Source organism: Mustela erminea, chromosome 4 (assembly GCF_009829155.1).
Source record: "Mustela erminea isolate mMusErm1 chromosome 4, mMusErm1.Pri, whole genome shotgun sequence".
Taxonomy (NCBI): domain Eukaryota; kingdom Metazoa; phylum Chordata; class Mammalia; order Carnivora; family Mustelidae; genus Mustela; species Mustela erminea.
In genome coordinates this window covers 65427167-65447990 of record NC_045617.1, presented here as the reverse complement: position 1 = coordinate 65447990, position 20824 = coordinate 65427167, and the positions used below count along the sequence as shown (strand labels likewise).

Sequence of the window (20824 nt, the reverse complement as noted above, 5' to 3'; positions counted from 1 at the left end):
TTGTATTTTTACATAGTGGAGAAAATAGGGCTTTTAAAATACATAACTTCTGTATTTGATTACTCTCCACAGATACAACACTCTCAGGGGAAATTGGCACTAAAAAAAAGGTGAAAAGACTGTTAAGCTTTCAAAGATACTTCCATGCATCGAGGCTGCTTCGTGGAATTATACCACAAGCCCCTCTCCACCTGCTGGATGAAGACTACCTTGGACAAGCAAGGGTGAGTTAGTTTCCCCTCTGTCACCTCCCAGGAGGTCAGGGGCTAAGAGCATGTACCTCAGCTGATAGTACCAGAAGTCAACTTCTACCACTGAGACGCTCTGTGACTCTGGCTAGTTAATCAATACATCTGGACTTTTTCCTCAAATATAAAATGAAGTTAATAGAAATACCCACTTATAGGGGTGATATAGAGATTACAGAAGGTAAAGCATTGCTTAATGTGTTTCAGATATTCATACCTAGCACATGCTAGCTACTTTCGTTTCTATAAATGGGCAAAACATATTTGCACAACACTAAGTAAAGTAAAATTTTGGACAGATCAATTACCAATGAGAGAAGAACTCAATCTTTAAGCCCATTGAATTGTCTCATTGTGATAGCTATGTTGAAAGTAACCCCAGTAATGACCAACTCTTAATTCCACTTCTATCTACCGATATGGTGTGTCATCCTTTATACATTTTTTATTTTATTTAAATAATTTTCACAAATTTTATGATTATTTTTGCAATTCATTGGTTAAAGGTTGAAATTAAAATGTGACAATCTAAAAAAAATAAATAAATAAAATAAAAAGTTCGCAAGTTATCTCTAGCCCAAACTGTCAAAGGAGTTTAAATTTCAGGGTAAAATGCCACAGTTTAAACAGAAATCAGAAGTAGTGTCCTAGAGTTTACATGGCTATGTAATATTATGCTAGCTATATACTATTAAGAAATATATACTATTACTGTATAGTATTAGTAGCTAAGCAATAAGTAATATCAGAAGAACTACTACTTCAGGTCTAAAAAAGGAAAAAAAAATCACTCCTATCAACCCAAGACCTGAGATTGAGTGAATGTTGTTTGTTTGTTTATTCGTTTGGTTGGATGGCTGGTTGGCTGGTTGGCTGGAGAAAGAAGAGTAAAACTAAGTGAGCTCCCAATGCAGGGGCATCAGCAACAGAGCACTCTTGGGGGGCTCTCCCTCCGAGGTTCACCCCTCAAGAGAGATGACATTGAGATGTAGAAAGAACTGTGTGTCACAAGTCAGGATATCAGGGATCAAGTTCTGATTCTGCTTTAGTATTTGACTTGGATATTCACACACACTAGATCTCACAGGTCACCTATTAGTCCTTCATTTTTCTGGTAATGCTGGAAGGTCTTTGTGCGCTATGACAAGGCCCTTAGACTTACTTGAAGATGCAGGGAAGATATTTAGGGTTAGGAAGAGGGGAGTGATCTGTTCCTTACTGGAAGCAGTGGCTTTGGGAGAAGAGGAAGGCCAGCTGCAGAAGCCACAGTGAGGATAGAATCTGTAACCATAGCTGTGCATAGGGGATTTAAACAAGAAAACAGGATAATAAGCCCACATTGGAGAGTAGGTCTTTAAATTACCCAACATTTTCCATGGCCCACTTCACTTTCCTATCTATTAGACTGGTTCATTTCACATTTAGTCCACATTGAGCAGAGTAATGTGCTCAGCAATCATTTTGACTTCATTTTTTAGAAATTTGCTATAAACATTCTCCTTAAGTATATAGTCATTTGCAATGTAGAGGCTTTACTGAACTACAATTTTAACAGATATCAAATTTTATGTGTGCTTATTATGTACAAACAACATTCTAAGCACTCCACATACGTTGCCTTTTTTAATCGTTACAAAAATCCTGAGGTAGGGGCACCTGGGTGGCTCAGTGAGTTAAGCCTCTGCCTTCGGCTCAGGTCATGATCCCAGGGGCCTAGGATCGAGTCCCACATCGGGCTCTCTGCTCAGCAGGGAGCCTGCTTCTCCTCATCTCTCTCTCTCTGCCTACTTGTGATCTCTCTCTCTGTCAAATAAATAAATAAAATCTTTAAAAAAAAAAAATCCTGAGGTAGATTATATTATCAGCTATATTTTTCAAATAGGAAACTGGGGTATGGAGAGGTTAAGGAACTTGCCCAAGTCCCCACATCCAGTGAGGGATGTGGCTGACACCGAACCAGATAGTCTGACTCTTTTTACGCTCTTGTTAGTAGAGCAAGATTTGTTTTACCACAAGCCAGAGAGCAATGTGCTACTATTTCCAACTTTTTAATTGTTTCACTCACTGTCTCAAAGTAAATGTTTGAGTCTCCAGTATGATTCATTTGACTGCTGTTTTCATTTGCCTTTTCAGCATATGCTCTCCAAAGTGGGAATGTGGGATTTTGACATTTTCTTATTTGATCGCTTGACAAATGGTAAGTCACCCCAAAGAATCCTATTTCCAAACACTGTTATTCACTTTCCCTTTTTTTTCCACTTTCTTAAGTCTACAGCCACTCCAGAAGGGCCAGGCCAAGGGAAAATTAATTCAGATGAAAAGGACTATATTTGGCCTTAGAACCTTAAGACCATTTTCCTTCTGGCCTTGATGATCCCAAAGGAATTTGGAAACTACACATTAGATTCTTTCCTCACAGACTACTTTGGCCACATCCAAATGGAGGCTTTTCATTGTTAGTGAAAACTAGAAACACTAAAGCTCATATGACCAGGCCTGACCCCTATAGGGCAGGTGTCTGTGCATTTTCCTTGAGGGAGCTGAAGCTCACCCAATGCAGGTCTTGTTCAGATATGCTCGGCATTACTGAAGGAAAACACCGGCTGATGACGCAGTGTAAAAGTTTTGGAAGTAGCTGAAGGGGAAAGTAGACATTGCCACTGGTTTCACATTTAGAATCTTGGTGCCTATAAAGACTTTCTTAAAGAAAGCAATACAATTTGGTTATATATTCGTCTGCCCATTAAACAAATACTGATAGGCTTAGGGAGCCAATGAAAGACGTAATATGTGATGCTGACATTCACATGTCCCACCACATACCAGGCTTGTACTTTAAGTCATTACAGATGGTTTTCTCACCCTTCGGTTACTTGACAAATAACATATAGTTGAAAGAAACAGCCTAAGAGTGTGAAGCAGAGCTTTACACTGTGGAAAGCTAACTAGACCATATAGCGACAGAACCCACAATCTTATATTTCACTTTGCTCAAATCAATTGAGAAATGAGTACCAGTAGATGAAAGTAACTGTGAATAAAAGAATTGGTTCAAAAGAGGATAATCATGACCCTCATAGGGATATGAAATGAGTACATGCCGAAGATTTAACTCAATTAATTAGCGATCCAGTAAGATGTCATCAAGAAAGAATGAACGAACGAAAGAAAGAACGAAAGAAATCTTGCCATTTGCAATGACATGAATGGAACTGGAGAGTATTATCCTAAGCAAAATAAGTCAAACCGAGAAAGGCAATTATCATATGATCTCTCTGATATGAGGAATTGAGGGGCAGGGCAGGGGGCTATTGGCGGGGGGGGGGGGGGGGGGGCGGGGAATGAAACAAGATGGGACCGGGGAGGGAGACAAATCATAAGAGACTCTTAATCTGAGGATACAAACTGAGGGTTGCTGGGGTGGTGGGTGGGAGGGATAGGGTGGCTGGGTGATGGACATTGGGGAGGTTATGTGCTATGGTGAGTGCTGTGAATTGTGTAAGACTGATGATTCACAGACCTGTATCCCTGAAGCAAATAATACATTATATGTTAATAAAAAAAATGCTAAAACTAGGTGAAAGGAAAATTCAAAGAACAACACATATATAAACAGTAAGAAATGCTTAAATGAATTTATTAATAGCTGTAAAACTGCGAAGAGGAAGTCAACTGTATTCTGTTGTCAAACAGTGATTCTGTTTGCATGTTATGGACAAGAATCATTTGCAATGCTATCAGTTATCTACAAATTCGAGAGTCATGAAATAGCTCAAAGACAATGGAATCTGCAGAACTGCAGGATGAGGTGCCCCAGAAGATTGTGCTTAGGCAATACTTAGTTTTCCACTTAAGAAATCCAGTCATCATCTTGGTCCACTGCAAAGTCTTTCATAAATTCTCTAATGCTTTTAAAATACAAAAAATCATTACTCAAATTATTCAAAATTCGAAGTCATTACTCTTTAGTCCATCATATTTTCTAAATGCTTACATATTTTCTAAATACTAAATGTATTGCTTTAATTTCGCATCTCTGCTGGCTTAAGTTCTAAACTATCTCCTCATCAAATCTCATCCTGGGTGACTTTGCCTGGGAAGAACAAACTCGTATTCTTAAGGAACTTGGCGACTTAGATATCTCTGTAGACGTAAGAATCAGATGGAAGCAACTTAAGGCACATCACAAGTAACCATTAAACTGTGTCTTTAAAAAATACACTCAAATGGCTGGGTGGGTGTGTCCCCACAATAGGCAGACTCTTAATGCTTTCATTGCCTTTGATGTAGAGAAAGGTCTGACCTAGCTTGTTTCATTTGTATAATATGAAAAAACCTAGGACCAAACCATAAGAATAATATCTTTTATACTGGAAAAAATTCAATTCTAATAGGGAAAAGGAGACCTACCAGAGAACTTTCACTATGGAAACTTTGGATCCTTTTGTCAATCTCGGTATTTTAATGGTGATAAAAATGAGTTAAAGCAAGTGACTGTTTTCCTACAGGAAACAGCCTGGTAACACTGCTGTGCCACCTCTTCAACACCCATGGACTCATTCACCATTTCAAGCTAGACATGGTGACCTTGCACAGGTTTTTAGGTAAGTCTTCATTTCCGTATTCCTACCTCCTTTCCCCTGAATGATGGCAGTCCATAGTATTCTTTAACATAAAGTGGCAACAGTGATAGCTGGAAAATGAAGATCTCAAGTTAAACTTAAATTATCTCATCTTAATTTTAAAATATGGTTTGCCCCTTTTAATCAGTGAGAAAATTATTTACTCAATTAGCTATGTTTACAATAGAGAAAAAAAATGATATAAAGAAAACCATGTGACCATTAAAGAAATTACAGATCTGCTTACATATCAGCAAACCCCAGTAATGTAGGCCTCAAATAATTCCAATCTGGACATGAGCTGTTAAAATTCTTCAATAGGCTTTTTTTTTTTTTTTTTAAATATAAGTAGAACTACTGTTTACGTAGAGCTCGTGATCTACAAGATGCCCTCAGTGTGTTATTTCTAACCGTTTCACCAACTCTGCAAGTTGGGATTGTCAACGCCATTTGGCGCACGGTTAAGGAAAAGTAGGAAGAGGTTTCATAACTTGCTTGAGGTCAACAACTTGTAATTGGCAAAGCCTCTGCCCAAGTCCAGGTCTGTCTGACTTGAAAGTCCGCCATGTTTCCACTCCATTCCGCCCCATCACTCTCTATCAAAAACAGCCCCAGTTCTTACTGGACATAATGCACATGCTTATTTATCTGCCAAATTATCCAGAGCACATTTTTAATCACCATATAACTTCCTACTGTCACTTAGCATGTTTCTGGCTTCTTCGATGTGCCCTATAGCTGTGCTTTGAATCTTGAAGCTGACTTGATGCCTTGTTGCCTCCAGAGTAAAATAACAGTGACATGATAGCACCAGAAGGAAGGACAACCAGGCCTATACAGTGCTTACATGTGCTGGGACTAAGGACTTGCATATCTTAACCACATTTCATCCTTACAGCAGCCGTTTGAAATTGGAGCTATTGTTATTCCCATTTTATAGAGAAGAAAACTGAGGAAACGTATGGTTAAGTAATTGACCCAACCACAAACAATAAGGGAGAGGGCCAGAGTTGAAATCTAATTGTTTTTAGAAACCCGTAAAATAATACGTGGCACGAAAGAAACTTTTGAAACCAGCTATGACATGGCTCAGTTCCAGAAACACAAACAACCTCAGGCTAATTGAATTTAGATTTCTCAAGCAAAGTAATGGCCACAAACGGCCCAAATAATTTTTATTTGTCTAAAGGACAACACAGATACTTTGGCCCACAGAGTAGTGTAAAGAATGAAAAGATTTGATGACAGAAATAACACCCAAATTCAGGGCTAAACTGGCTGAGATAATATGGCCAAACTTGCAAATCTGGACATTCTATGCACACTGAACATACTGCACCCTAACCCATGGCTATGAGCTAAGGCAGGCTACCAGCTTCTGTAATTTGCAAAACAAAATCGCGTCACTTATGCCTCTACTTGGTTCCAAGAGCACTCTGGTCCTTACATTGGAAAGGCGTGAGAGATGCTAGCTTGATCTGAATAAGATAGAAATAAAACCAAGGAGTGCACCATTGGATCAACACAGTACTTTGACTTTCTGCCTGAAGAAGCCTCAGATTTGCTTTGGTCAGTCTTTGGTATTCAACTGCTAAGCCAATCTTTAGATATCAGGGGCCCAATGCTACTTGGGCTCTTTAAAGGGAAACCTCTTTTATGGAACATATTATTCATAAATGGTAGCAAACTTAAATAATTAAACTATGGTGTGAAATAAAGTTGTCTTTTCCTACGTATTTATTTTTCCTATGAATGAAAGCCTTGATGCGCGCCAGAAAGGGGTGATTGATGAAGGTGGTGAGGAATCCCAGGGGCCTCGCAAATCCTTTTAGCCTTTCTCCTGTCTGCCCTCCCCCCTCCTCTTCACTAAAAACAGCCCAGTAGAACTGCCAAGCTTGCAAACCACGTTTATTTTTAAAGGATCCCCAGGCTGCACATTTTGGAAACACTCATATTTTTTAAGCAAAAGGGATCCTAGATAGGTCTGAGCTTAGTCTGCCCTTCCTGTTTTGGTTTTAGCTGATGGAGTTATCTGTTTGCCTCCTAGTCATGGTTCAAGAAGATTACCACAGCCAAAACCCGTATCACAACGCTGTTCACGCAGCTGATGTCACCCAGGCCATGCACTGCTACCTGAAAGAGCCAAAGGTAAAAGAAGACCCGGGTGCCTCCTCAGCCATCTGGAGATGTCAAGTAAACTGCCTGCTAAGTCCCAAATCACACAACATATCAAAATAACTGTATGGGTCATTCACTCTAAGAATACAAATTATGTCTATGAAAGTTCCAGGATCCACTTTGGAAGTTATATAATACACATGAAAGAGGGTGGACATTTCCCTAGGGTTTTTTCCCCCATAATTTCTATACTTTTCAAGATTGCACTGAGGACAAAAACAACCCTTTCTATGACAATCTACATCTTAGATATCTTCAAAGCCCTCAAGAAATTCATTGTTTTGTCTTGGACCTCTGCCACAAATAGTGCCAGTGGTGAAATGCTCTGGAAAAAGTCTCCTGCTGCATGGGTTTTGACTGAAAAATAGAATCAAAACTCTTTAAGACTGAAGCTCTATTTCCTACTAAACCAACAGGGCATCCTGATGCAAGCCCAAGAGAACTTGTCAACTCCAAAGATCCCAGAGCAAGTGTGTTCTGAAGCAATAAAGCAATCCAAAGCTAAAAACGTAATAATAATAATAATAATCACGACCTGAAACCTCAGCATTTCTCGACCATATATAACTAAATTGGTTTAACATATAGGATGCATTTTCTTAAGGTTTTTCGAAAATGATATCCTAGTCCAAGTCTCTCTGTTTAGTTTGACCAGTTTTAATACCAACCACTAGACATACAGATGCCAGACAGGCATTCCCAAAAGAAAACTGGGTAGATGCCTCATCCTTGTAAAATACCCCATTAAAGGTTGCGTATTTTTATCTGTAAGTTGTCTGAAAGCTCTAATATATCACACAGTAGTATGCTTAAATTTAACACTGGATTCCCATTCTCCTGCTTGTTTTCGTAGCTACCAAAAAAATGACAGATTCTTACACATTCCCCCACTATTTATTACACATTGAAGAAATATGCAAATTTTGTAATTCAGCCCACTCTTGGTTCTGTATGTACAGTGGCAATGGTAGAGTGGATGGTTGAAATACACAAATGGTTTTTTTTAATGTGTCCATTACTTTGGCTTTAAAATTTTCCTTCATTCACTGCTTTCTCTCGGAGCAAGGCTAACTTCAGGCCCTGCCTTCTCCCTGCTCAGCAGAGAACAGTCTTGACAACAGGCAACACCACTCACTACACCAATGAAAAGAAACAAGGACAGCAGAACAAAGAGGAGGGTGGTTGAATGAACGATACAGAAAAATTTGACTTGCCTAATTACTTCCCGCTGTCTTTTTTTCCCCCTGCAATTCCATGTAGTATCACCTCACTGACTGCTGCTTCAAGAGGGTAAAAGTTAGGATGGAAAGTGTGAAAAATACTGTCACAATCCAGACAGTTTGAGCAGCCAAAACAAACGCTAACCTATGTGGGAAAACACCAATCAATCTCCCAATGTGATTTTTTTTAACAGCTCGCCAGCTTCCTCACACCTCTGGACATCATGCTTGGACTGCTTGCTGCAGCAGCCCACGATGTTGACCATCCAGGAGTGAACCAGCCATTTTTGATCAAAACTAACCACCATCTCGCCAACCTATACCAGGTAAGGGAGCTCAGTGTTGAGTCACAGTTCAGCCAACAGCCTTCGGCCCAGTGCTGGAGCCTGAGTCTCACCGTTGGAGACAGCCTTCCTTCGGGATCAGCCTCAATGACAACCATAGCTAAAGATCATAGATTTGAATAAGTCCAGGATATTTTCCAAAGAAGATTAAATTTGTTTACAAATGTATCTGAGGAAATCCATTCTCTCCAAAGCAGACTGAAAATTATGCAAAGGAAAACAGGATCTCTGAGCCTACCCTCTCAGGATCTGAGACTATGTGTCTCTCTGGACACCATCGCATATATAATGGACAATTGAAGCCAGTCCTTGTAGGACTTCTATAAATGATAATTCCCAAGTGCAATCCTAATTTAAACTATGTCTCTAAGACTATTTCTGAACTTGAACAGCCTCTACGTCAGAGGTATGTTATCAAAGATAATAGGCATACTTTGATATTCTAAGGTAGCTCAGCAGCATGAGTAGATTGGCCTAGAGACCTTTTATCTCTGATGTTATTTAAGGTAATAAAACTTGTATCAGAGATTAATAACTCCCAGAATTTTCAGGGTGGTCCTTTGGAAACCTTTGGTTGTCATTCACAAAATCATTGTGTACAAAGTAGCCATTGATCTCAATTTTAGTAGATCTTTTGAAAAACATGATGCTAAAAATTTCCTGACAGATCTCCATAAAACACCTGCATTATACAAGATGTTACAGCTTGAGGATGCATATATTTCCAATAAAGCATGATCAGAACATGAGAAAAGCCTTTCCCCATCCGTTGATTAGCTTTTAGAGTAGGTGGGAACTGACATTTCAGTGTTTATGGATCCACCAGTATGTATCCAGAGCTGGGCTCTGTTGAGTGGCCAGGCAGCACCCAGAGCCAGGACAGATGTGGCCACATTGAGGGGACAAGATGACAGAATTCAGAAAGCCTTTGATGGTGAGCTACAAACTAAACAAAGAAAAATAAAACCTGAAGCTAAACTTTCTAAAAGCGTATCAGAAGCTAAATTTATTGCTTGAAAAAACACAGACATGAACGACTGGACTGAAAACCCCCAGACAGATTTTCTATTCCTGTCAATGCCGATTTTTTTCAAATGTCTTTTATTAGACAAAGGAAATCTATCAGCAAAATTTGCTATTTGGTCCCTTCCCATATAAAGTAAATGCTTACATAATTCTAATTTCTTGTCATCAAAGAAATCATGTCAATGAAGTTTAGGAAAGTATCTGCTGTCACTGACTTACTGGTACATAAAATGAGGGTCATAAAACTGCACTTCGGCATGTAGTATATATAAGACATGAGATGGATTCATATCTAGACAGGAAGTTTAAAAAGAAATATGTCAGATGTTAAAAATAAGAAAGTCATAGAATTGTGTAAGAATTAAGTCCTCATTGCTAATTAACAAAAATTGATTCTCCAAATAAAAATACTGTCTTGTTCAGATATTAAAATTGTTCTCAAAAAAATGGATTCCTTAATCAAACATTTGAAGTCCAGTAATTTTTAATGGTTTTTATTTTAATCTCTTTGTTAAAAATATATGTTCCAATATTGGGGTGCCTGGGTGGCTCAGCTACTTGAGGCTCTGACTCTTGGTTTCGACTCAGGTCATGATCTCAGGGTCATGAGATTGAGCCCCACATAGGGCTCTGTGCTCAGCACAAGTCTGCTTGAGATTCTTTTCCACTCCTTTTCCCCTCCCCCTGCTTGTGCATGCATACTATCTCTTTCTCTCTAAAACCAATAAATAAAATCTTTTTTAAAAATTTAAAAATAAACATCCCAATACAACCAAATTCTGCAGTCTTTTCAATACAATATTCAGACTTGCATATTTTTAATCAACAACTATTTATTGCATATATCATATAATATACTAAGATCTAGGAGTACAAAGATGGATCAAGTATAATCTCTGCCCTCAAACATTTGTTGAAACTTAGATGCTCAAAATGTGCAAAATCTAAGACTTAATCTCAGTTTGAAAACGTTTTGGGGAGTTAGCTAAAGATACACATACAGATATTACTTAAGTCTTTAAAGAGGACCTGTTCTGTTTTTGTGTTCAAAATTGTTATTATAATAAAATGAGCTATTATATTTTCTAGCAGTGAATTTATCCATCTGGACTGTCTGGCCAGATCCTTGAAAGGAAAGACAAGGATCCTTTTGATAATAACTAGGAAGAGTTGGGATATGGGACTTGAAAATCACATGCAGGATAAATCTTCACCAGTCTCCTTCTCATCTGGTCTTAGGATCTCTTGGAAGCTAGGTAGAGGCCCTTATCTTTAGGTTTTAGAAATAATGTTTAAAAAAAAAAAAAGGAAAAGTGTGTTGAAGGCAAACAGGATCACACAGTATCATGAAGATATTTCTACTATCTTAGAGCTCACTAGGATAAAAGCTGAAATTTTTATCAGCCAAATTGGGACATAACATATTAAAAGTAAAAATTGTCAAGAGAACCTAAAAATATTATGAGATTTCAGTTCTGTCCAAAAAAAAATTCTTTTTTTAAAAAAAGGTTTTATTTATTTATTTGAGAGACAGAGAGTGAGAGAAAGATCATGAGCAGGAAGGAGTGGTAGAGGGAGAAGCAGCCTCCCCGCTGAGCAAGGAGTCTGATGCGGGGCTTGATCCCAGGACCCTAGGATCATGACCTAAGCTGAAGGCAGATGCTTAACTGACTGAGCCACCCAGCTGACCCTCTCCAAAAAATTTCTGATGCCTTTATTTGGCTATATACCATTATTTATTTCAAAAAAATAAAGAAAATTCTATGTAAAATATAGTTCAACAAATTATATAACTAACCTTTATGTAATGCTTACTATGACTCAAAAACTGTGCTAAACACTTCTGATGCATTATATGATTTACTCTGCACAACAGTCCAGTTAGGTGGGTACGATTATCATACCAATTTTCCAGAAAGAGGAAAATTGATACTTAGAAAATTCAAGTGTTTAAAAAAAAAAAAAAATCAAGTGTTTTTCCTGAAAATAAATAGCTAATTAATGGCAAAGCCAGAATAAGTGTTTTGTCTCCAAAGCAGAAGTGACTCAGCACTATACACACGGCCTCTGAAATTCACAGGGATCACCTATTTTCTGTGCACCAGGCAGTAGGAGCCCTCAACCAGGTTTCCTCCTGAAGTGAGGGAGACAAAGGGGTTAGAGCCGAGTGGCAAGCAGAGGGATTCTGTGAAGTACTCTTCAGGACATAGCTACAAAGGTGAGAGAAAGACAGAAACTGATGCTGCAGATGGCCTGGGGGAGGGGGGAACCTCAGGGAGGAAGAACGGTAAACTGGGCCTTGACGTGTAACGTACTGAGTAGCAGAGCTGAGGGAGGACACTGGAAGCAGCATGAGCTGGTGGACTTCAGGGGTTAAAACCCCCAACTAAAGAATAACTGAAAACAGACTCTCTGTGGCCATTAGCTGAGCCTAGGAACAGCCCCTGCTCTCAGATCAGTGTCTTGGGCATATTTTCATTAAGTATATATTTTCTCTTTGTAGAAGCTTCTTCTGTAGATTAGCTACACAGAACATGACCTGAGGCAGAAAATCTCTGCTTTGCACCAAGTTGTTGATGAGGAACTGGCATGACTTCAGGTTTTCAATTTCAAGAAAAAAAGATGATGTTACCTAATATATAAACTGAGCCAGACAATTAACAACACATGTTATTTAAAATCTTTGCAAATGTAGACTTTCAGCCTACCAAGAACCTATTGGTTGAGACATGAATGAACTTTCAGGAAACTATATGCAGATTTTCCAAGGATAGACCTATGCACTTCTTTCTAGGGTAAGGATCCATAATTTACACCATATTTTAAAACAAGTTGACCATGGTAATTAATAAAAAATATATGTATATACATTATATATATATATTACACAATATATATATTACACAATATATTGTGATTTTGTGTGTGTGTGTGTGTGTATACGTACACACACACACACACAAACAAAATTATACACACCCACATAAACACATTTGGTTAATGAGAATCCAGTAGAGAAGATGTGCCAGGAATTATGTGGGCTGAGAACACCCTGTGCGTGACTTTCTGCAATCTAGTTTTTCTATAAATGAGATAAAATGGAAGAGAGCTTCCTCTCCCTCCTTTTGTTGGCTGTGCTCTTTTAGTTCTAATAAATAAGATCATTGCGTAACACCCAGCCTGTGCTTCTGCCCTGAGATAAAGAGAGAGCCAGGGCAGCTGGAGTGAAGGCCAGGTCAGAGGGCTCCCTCCCATTGTCTGATGTCTGGACCAGACTCACAAGCTGAACTGCCAACCCAAGCTCAACATGAAGGTGAAAAAGCACTTCCACATGGCACCTCTCTCAGCAGAGTGGAGGCCATCCAGATGTCCCCGGTGGACTGATAGAGAAAGGAACATGGGAGGCATCGGAGCACTTAGCTTCTGCCCCTCCACCTGCAGTCCCCCACCTGTGCACTCAGCAGTTGGGCAAAGTAAGCATTAAATTTGATAGGATATTGGTTATCACAATAAGGAATATTGCAAAAAGAATCACTTTCAGTTCCTTTTCAAATGTAATTCCTTTTGGTAGGGTCTAACTTATCTAACATCTTAACTAATGACAGAGCAGCCTAATGAATAAACTAATTAATAATTGTTCCTTACAGTGTAATGTAATGTTCCATAATATTGAATTCTATATTGTCTTACAGAAGTATATAATCATTTTTCTTAGTCACTTAACACAAGCACATTGAGCAGGTCAACATTTTTTTTTTTAAGGTTTTATTTATCTATTTAAGAGAGAGAGAAAGAGAGAGCTTGGATGGGGTGAGGGGCAGAGGGAGAAGCAGACTCCTTTCTGAGCAGGGAGCCTGATGCAGGGATCGATTTCAGGACCTGGGATCATGACCTGAGCCAAAGGCAGACACTTAACCAACTAAGCCACCCAGGCATCCCCCATCAGCATATTTAACCACTATTTGTTCTACTGACTCTGAACCATAAATAGGAACTTGACAGAGCCAGGAGGAATGTTCCTGCCACATGGTCCTATGACCCCTCCTCAAACAAGCAACTGCAAAGATGATACAGAACCTCATAATTTCTGCAGTACGAACAGTGTTGGGGCCAGTCATGTGAAAATTGCAGGAAGGAGGCTCAAATTGGATTTTCTGTTTCATAAAGTTTCTGCTGCTCACAGTGCGGTAGTTTTTGTGTGGCCTGTCCGGGGCCCTCATCTGAACACGGGCCTGCCCCATGGACAGCAGTTGGTGTCCAGGTTCCTTGGTCTCAGAGCAGTGCTTTGGGAATCAGAGAAAGATGTCTTCCAGCGGGCAGGAAGCGCGGCTGTGTTACAGCTTCACCAGGGGCCAAGGTCTTGTTTAGGCTCAAGGAGCTTCTGTCCCTCTGAGCCCTCCTGGGCTGAGGGGCTTGCAGAGTTACAGAGGGGACCCCCTGAATCCCCTGGCTTGTCAGGGAAGAGCCCAGCAACCCCATGGTGTCCTCACGTCTTGCTTCCCTGTTTCATGAGTGAGTCAAAATGAAAGTGCACACTATGTTCCTATTGTTTTTCTTCCTGTAACATCCTTCTTAAAAATGTGTCATTAACTCGGATTCCTGTGATACACCAGACTCAGTTTATCAACATATTTTAATCGAAGAAAGTGTCTGATAAATAGGGGAGAAACGGTTGGAAGCTGCCTTGCATGAGAGCAGTTCTGTTCTGCTGGCTTCTCTCTGACAAATAGACTCTTGATTTAATTTGAAAACCTGTGCTGGTGGTTTATTAAATGTCCGATGTGATGTTATTCAGGAACAAAGGGATTGTTTTGTTCTTAGAGCGGATAGTACTTGATAATTCAACATAAAGGGAAACATAGGCTTTGCCGCGGGGGGTTTAAGAGTTTTATTTTTTCCAAATTAAAACTCTAAAAAGTTATGTTGCCACAACAGGGGATAGGTACTCTTTCAATTCTAAGATGAAGATTATCTTTAAAAGTATAAATATAAAGAGTTTGGGACCTGAGGACTCACTGTCGTGGGGATAATGCAAAATTGCTGAGCTGATACTTCAGGGTAGACGGACGGGGTACCTAATGTGGGACTCCAACCAGCACGGGGGATTTCAATGGCTATTGAAGTGCTATCATTTCATCCTATGCTCAGATCTTCCCCTGCATTTAGGATGATTTTCTTCTTTCTTCAATTGAGCTTTTTCTGCTATTGGTCTTTGAACCACTGTGAAAGCCAGAGGGGTGTGTAGGAGCAGAGCCATCCCGCTGTTAGTGAGGACACAGATAACTCTGACCGCTTCCTATGAAGGACCAGGAAATCCCCGCCTGCTCACAGCACCCTCTCCCCCGAAATGCACGGCACCAGCATCATCCTGGGGTCCACACAGCCTCGTCTGTCTCCAGTCCTCCCTCCACTCTCTTGCCAGCACGAGTTTCCCGAAACTCAAATCTGACCCTACAGGTGACTGCTTAAAACCCCTTATCCTCATGATCAAGCCCAAATGTCTTCACACCATTTACAAATCCTGTTATGCTCAGGCCACGCTTCCCAGCTTCACTTTCTGCTCTGACTCAACTCGGCCCCGAGGCATCCTCCAATCGGATCTACTTTCAGATTCCCAAACATGTCACTCATTCTCTTATCCATTCAACAAATATTCACGGACAGCTTAATACATCCCAGGTCCTGGGTCTATGGAAGATGATGCAAACAAGTAATAATCCCTGCCCTCCTTCCTTTCTAACTCACTCATCTTTCTGAGCTCAATTTGGACATATCTTTTTCCTGAAAGCCTCCTTTTGTTTTAAGAGCCCATTTTCCCTGCTCCTCTTTAAGATTTTCCAGCTCATTATTACTTACCCTATCCCAGTGCTCATGTCTCTAAATTGCCATTGCCCGGTTGGCTGTCCACACCACCACCAGCCCACATCGTCTGCAATCTTCTGGGTACCTACCTCCTTCTGTGTCCTCCCTTGGCGCTGAGCACAGTCCTGGTGCTCAGGGACTATTTGTTGGGTAGGAGGAAGGTTGCTGGAGGAGTAAGTAGAAGGATGGTGGGCGTACAGACAGGACACCTGCAACAGGAAAGACAGAATCTGACTAATGCCAAGAGATCAGGAATATTGGCAATAGGGAAGACGCCAGAGACCCTGAGTGGAAATCTGCCAAGCAGGGGCAACAGCACTCAGACCAGGGAGACCACCAAATCAGGGCACGCACTTCCACTGTCCATTTCCTGTTGGTTATAAATTCTTACTACATGAAGAATGAAAAGCATTGATTGAAAAATTCTTTATAATCATCTTATTTGCTTATCTTGGAATTGAAAAATGCTATCAGATACATGTTATTTTTGGAATCATTTACTTGATCCTGGCTATCTGCAGATGAGTAGTGGGAAAGAGCACATCGCTGTAATATTTTTAAAAATCTCTTTGGCTTCCACCTAAATCTAAGGATTTCCCAAAAGAAGACCCCAAGTCTGGCTCCTTTAGGGTATTGGCCAAAAAAAATGAACAGAACTCTTTTCTTTTAAAGTTATTTAAACTCTTGCAGCTACTGAACTTTCAGATTTCGGAAATTAATTAGTCAGTATCCATTCGACAAATATTGACTTGTTTAAGTGGCACTGTGCCACGTACTGGGGCTCAAAGATAAATAAGATATGCTCCCTGCTCTCAGTGGTGATCGTGTATGGCGGCACTTTTCAGACCAGGCCTGTGCACCCATGGGGATACATGAAGATTTTCCATGGGGCACACAGGCGTGAGTAGTGCTAACAGAATCCATTTGAAGGCCCTTAAATTGACCTGTCTGGAATGTGCTTGCAAAGCAGTCAAGCCAGTTCTCCGTTTCAGCTACTCTCACTTTGCAAAAGAAGAACATATTTCTTACCCATTCTGCAGATTGCATAGTCTCCTATAAACTGACATATTTTAACTCTCCCAGCCACCACATAAATAGATGTATGGCTAGAAAATTTTTTTTCTTCAGCACAGTTTTTTTTTTCTAAATTGGCCATATACATGTATCCTGATCCCTTATTACTAATAATAATTGCATTGTAAACTCAGGCTGGAAAAATATTTATTACTTACTTAGAGCCTGACATTAGAAATGTTTGTTAAATTAAAATGTCAAGTTGTGTACTTATCTTTGTTGCAGAGAAATACGATAGGTGACAATAAAGGAATTTCACACCTAAAAATATATTATGTTAAGATAAAATTCTATGGGGAAATAGAATGGGAATATAAGTTCTAGAAGGGAAAGAATCAATTTAAAATTTGAGTTAGAATTTAAATTTAAATTTGAGTTAGAATTCTAACTCAAAAAATGAATTACACATGTGTTTTTTTCAACAGGTGATAAATATGTATTAAATGCCATTGGTGTTTAGAGTCCCTTAGATACACTTACTATAAAAAGAATGATGCAATGACTTTGTATTAAATCACCAGTAGTCACGAATATGCAGGGCATTCCCTCTTGTGCTACCATTGAAATTTGTAGGTTTATATATCAATTTTTTTAAATATTTTATCTATTTGACATAGAGAGAGAGATCACAAGTAGGCAGAGAGGCAGGCAGAAAGAGAGGGGGAAGCAGGCTCCCTGCTGAGCAGAGAGCCAGATTCAGGACCCTGAGATCATGATCTGGGCCAAAGGCAGAGGCTTAACCCAGCCACCCAGGCAACCCTCAATTTTTTAAAACTATATGAAGAGCATGGTTTCTCAAAGTTATTTTCAAGAGTAAATGAACAAAAACCTGTGAAGATCACTGACACCTAGGAGCCAGGGAACAAAGTTGTTATAAAGTATCTCAGACACCAAGACAGAAGCCTGGGTTTGGGGTGGAAGAGGGAGCTGTCAGTTCTGTTTAGAGAGCTAGCAGAATCTTTCCTAGCAGAGGGCAATGGTTTATCTCAAAAGTAAGAAATGGGGGCGGGGGGTGCATGTACGTGGGTGGGCATGTGTGGGCAGGTGGGTGTGCAGACAGGCCCACAGGCACACGCATGTATTTCTGATTTTACTGAGGTGTACTCTCCTCACGTTTTTGGAGTTATAAAATTCTTTATTATCACTCTTATCCAAAAACCAAGCAGGATTACAGACCAAAACATTGAAAAATCCTTTCATTAGCCCTTCCAGGGTGATATGGAAGACCATATACTAAACCTAAATTACTTGGTGTTTTTAATGGCTTAACCGAGGACGGAAGTTTATCTCTATTCTCCATCAAATAAGTCTAGAGGTTGGTAGTTCAGGACTGGACAGTGGCTTCGCAAAATTAAGGATGAGGGGACCAAGAATCCTTTTAGTTCTACAAGCCGCCATCACTAGGGTGTTACACTTTTCCTCACTGCACAAGATAGCTGCTGGAGCTCTAGCTATTCCTTCTGCATTCCAGACCGTGAGAAGGAAGAATGGGAAAAACAAGAGAGGCCTCTGTCAGAGAAGTCAGTTCCCATTAAACAAGCTTCCTAGAAATCCAACACAACATTTCTGTGTACATTTAATGAATCAGAATTTAGTCAACTGATCCCACCTAGTTGTAAAGCAGGCTAGAAAATGTTCTCTTTGAGACCATGAGACCATCTAAAACTGAGGCTCTGTGAATGAGAAGCAAAAGAAAACAGATTGAGGGGATGAACACCCAGGAGTCTCTGAGGCTTAATTTTAAAGCAGAGACCATCAGAATGATTCATCAACATGGTCTTTCCCTTTATGTGACATTCTCTCTCCATTCAGAATTATTATAACACTCGTGCAACTGTTTTATTTTCCTTTTGTTGTTGTTAATACTGCTTTAGCTATTTGAGATCTCCACTATGAGGTCCATGTGTCAAACAGACATCTAGAACTCAACATGTCCAACACCGAGGTCCTGTAAACCCACTCCACCTGCAGCCCACCCGTCACAAGTGATGGAGGTGCCATCCTTCCAGCTGCTCAGGCCAAAAACACTGCAGTCATCCTTAGGTCCAGACTGACCCTTCTGCCCACTTCCACCTCGGCTCCCCAACCTCCATCATCTCTTGCCTGGATGACGGCTCCTACCGCCAAAGAGCCAGCTGTGCCTCCTTCTACACTTATTCCCTCCAAAGTCCACTTTCAACTTAGCAGCCTCAGTGATCTTATTAAAATCTTTTATCATTTCCTTCCTCCCAAACTCCTGTAGTGGCTCCTTATTTCTCTCAGAGTAAAATCAAAATCTTTATAATAGACAGGAGGCCATACATGATCTGGTCTCTCATTGTCTAACTTCTTATCCTGTTACTTTCCTGCTCACACTCCCTCCTACCTTCAAGCCTTTGTTCAAATCTTACATCTTACCCAACTACCTTAGCAGCCCCACTTCCAAAGGCTCTCAAATTCCCACTATTCTGCTCTATTTTCCTTCTTTCTATGCATTTACTGCCTTTTGACATGAATGCGGTTCTTTTCAGAATTGAAGTATTTATTATGTTCATTGTTTATTATCTGTCTGTCCCATTCCTGCCAGCATCGGTTCCCCGTCTGTCTTGTTCATTGATGTAATCAGCACCTAGAACAGAGTAAGCGCTCAATATATTTGTCAAATGAATAAAATAATTTGTTCAGCAGCTTATTTTGCAAATTAATAGAAAGCACTTTCTCTGTGCAAGGCTTAGAGTGGGGTGGATACAAAAGGAACAAAACGGGTTTTCTACTCACATGTAGCTTATAATCTGGTAAGCGCACGAATAACTCTAACACATGTCAAAGGCTCTGAGTCCTCCAGGACTCAGATGCCAGGACTTAATGCCAGAAGAAAGAGCTACAGGACTCAGAGCAAATGAAGTTTGCCTCTGACTGGAATGATTCCCAATGGCTTTGTGGATGGAGTATTTGAAATGGATTTTGAAAGACAAATGAGAGGTTGTTAAGTAAACACAGAGATAGAGGTGTTTGAACATCATAACTCACCCTGGAAGACATGAAATTAACAAAAGAACACTGAAAGGATAGTCATATATTCATAATTTAATAATTATTTCAATAATATGTTACCGTCTTACTAATGTGGCATCATTTATGTGCACCATAAGATCTTCATAGGAGAGCGATAATGATATTCATTTGTTTCAAACGTGTAGGAACAGGATGGCAATTGAGATAATTTTCCGAGAGCACTGAATGCTGAGGCTTCATTTATCTGATAAAGAATGTCTGATAAAGAATCATGTAGGGTTTGGAGCCTGGGAGAAAGCAGATGGCATAATCATATCGAAGTTAGGTGAACTCAATTAGGTGAACTTCTTGAATTGAGGGCAGCAATTTGTCTTATTAATCTTTCCATCCCTAGGACCCACCATAGCACCTGGCATATTAATCAGTGCTCAAAAAATATTAGTTTATATTTCAACCAATGATTAAGGAGATGGTTAAAAACAGTCAAGTGAGCAAGTCACATTCTGGCCACTGTAAGGAGGATGGATTGCAGGAGGTTAGAAAAGAAGGATACTAAAGCCCTAAAATAAGGTCACTTGAATGCAAGGAAGGGATGGGCGTAAGCATTGCCATGTTGGAAGAACCAGCAGGTCTAAGTGGATGTGCGGGCTAAAAACACATGAGCGATGAATTCTTTCCCAATACAGCCTCAATCTACTCAACTCCCAACATTCCAACTACAGGATTTTTCACAGTGAAATCAAATTTAAAGGTAAATGCCAAGATTCCAATGTGGGGAAAAACTAACATCTCATTAAAACAATCAACCATAGACTTTTAAAGCAACAACTTATAGGTAATTTCTGGAAAATTAAGTGAAACTGCAGGCATTTCTCAGTTTATAAATGTCAGGCTTTCTGAATGCTTGGTTGTGGCCACACAGAAGAAATTCTTGGGAGGCAGCAAGGGCTGTGTGCAAAGCTTCGGCCTTGAGAACCAGCAGGCCTGGGTTTAAGGCCTTCCTCAACCACTAGCTGTGCAGCCCTGCAAAGAAACCTGAAATTTAGTATCTGCAAGTTAACGATAAAAATAGTAGACAGCTATGTGAGGCCTGAATGAGATCACAGAGATGGCTGGCACAGAGTAGGCGCTTCATAAATGTTCGTCCCCTCCTTTTCTTTTCTCATTCTCTGGAATCCACAGAGCCACCCCTACTTCCAGCACAGTTCTGGCCAAAGCATACTTTTATTTTTAATGACTGCTCCACGAAAATTTGT

At 40.0% G+C, this 20824-nt stretch overlaps 1 protein-coding gene across 2 annotated transcripts in view; it reads left to right on the top strand.

The window, feature by feature from the left end:
- Positions 1-20824, top strand: part of PDE7B (phosphodiesterase 7B) — a 310619-nt gene that overhangs the window by 271047 nt on the left and 18748 nt on the right. For both annotated transcript variants that reach the window (XM_032339434.1, XM_032339435.1), the window contains 5 exons: positions 73-224; positions 2382-2445; positions 4757-4852; positions 6918-7018; positions 8463-8594. In XM_032339434.1, coding sequence (XP_032195325.1) covers positions 73-224; positions 2382-2445; positions 4757-4852; positions 6918-7018; positions 8463-8594 — 545 coding nt within the window. The remainder of the gene's footprint in view (positions 1-72; positions 225-2381; positions 2446-4756; positions 4853-6917; positions 7019-8462; positions 8595-20824) is intronic.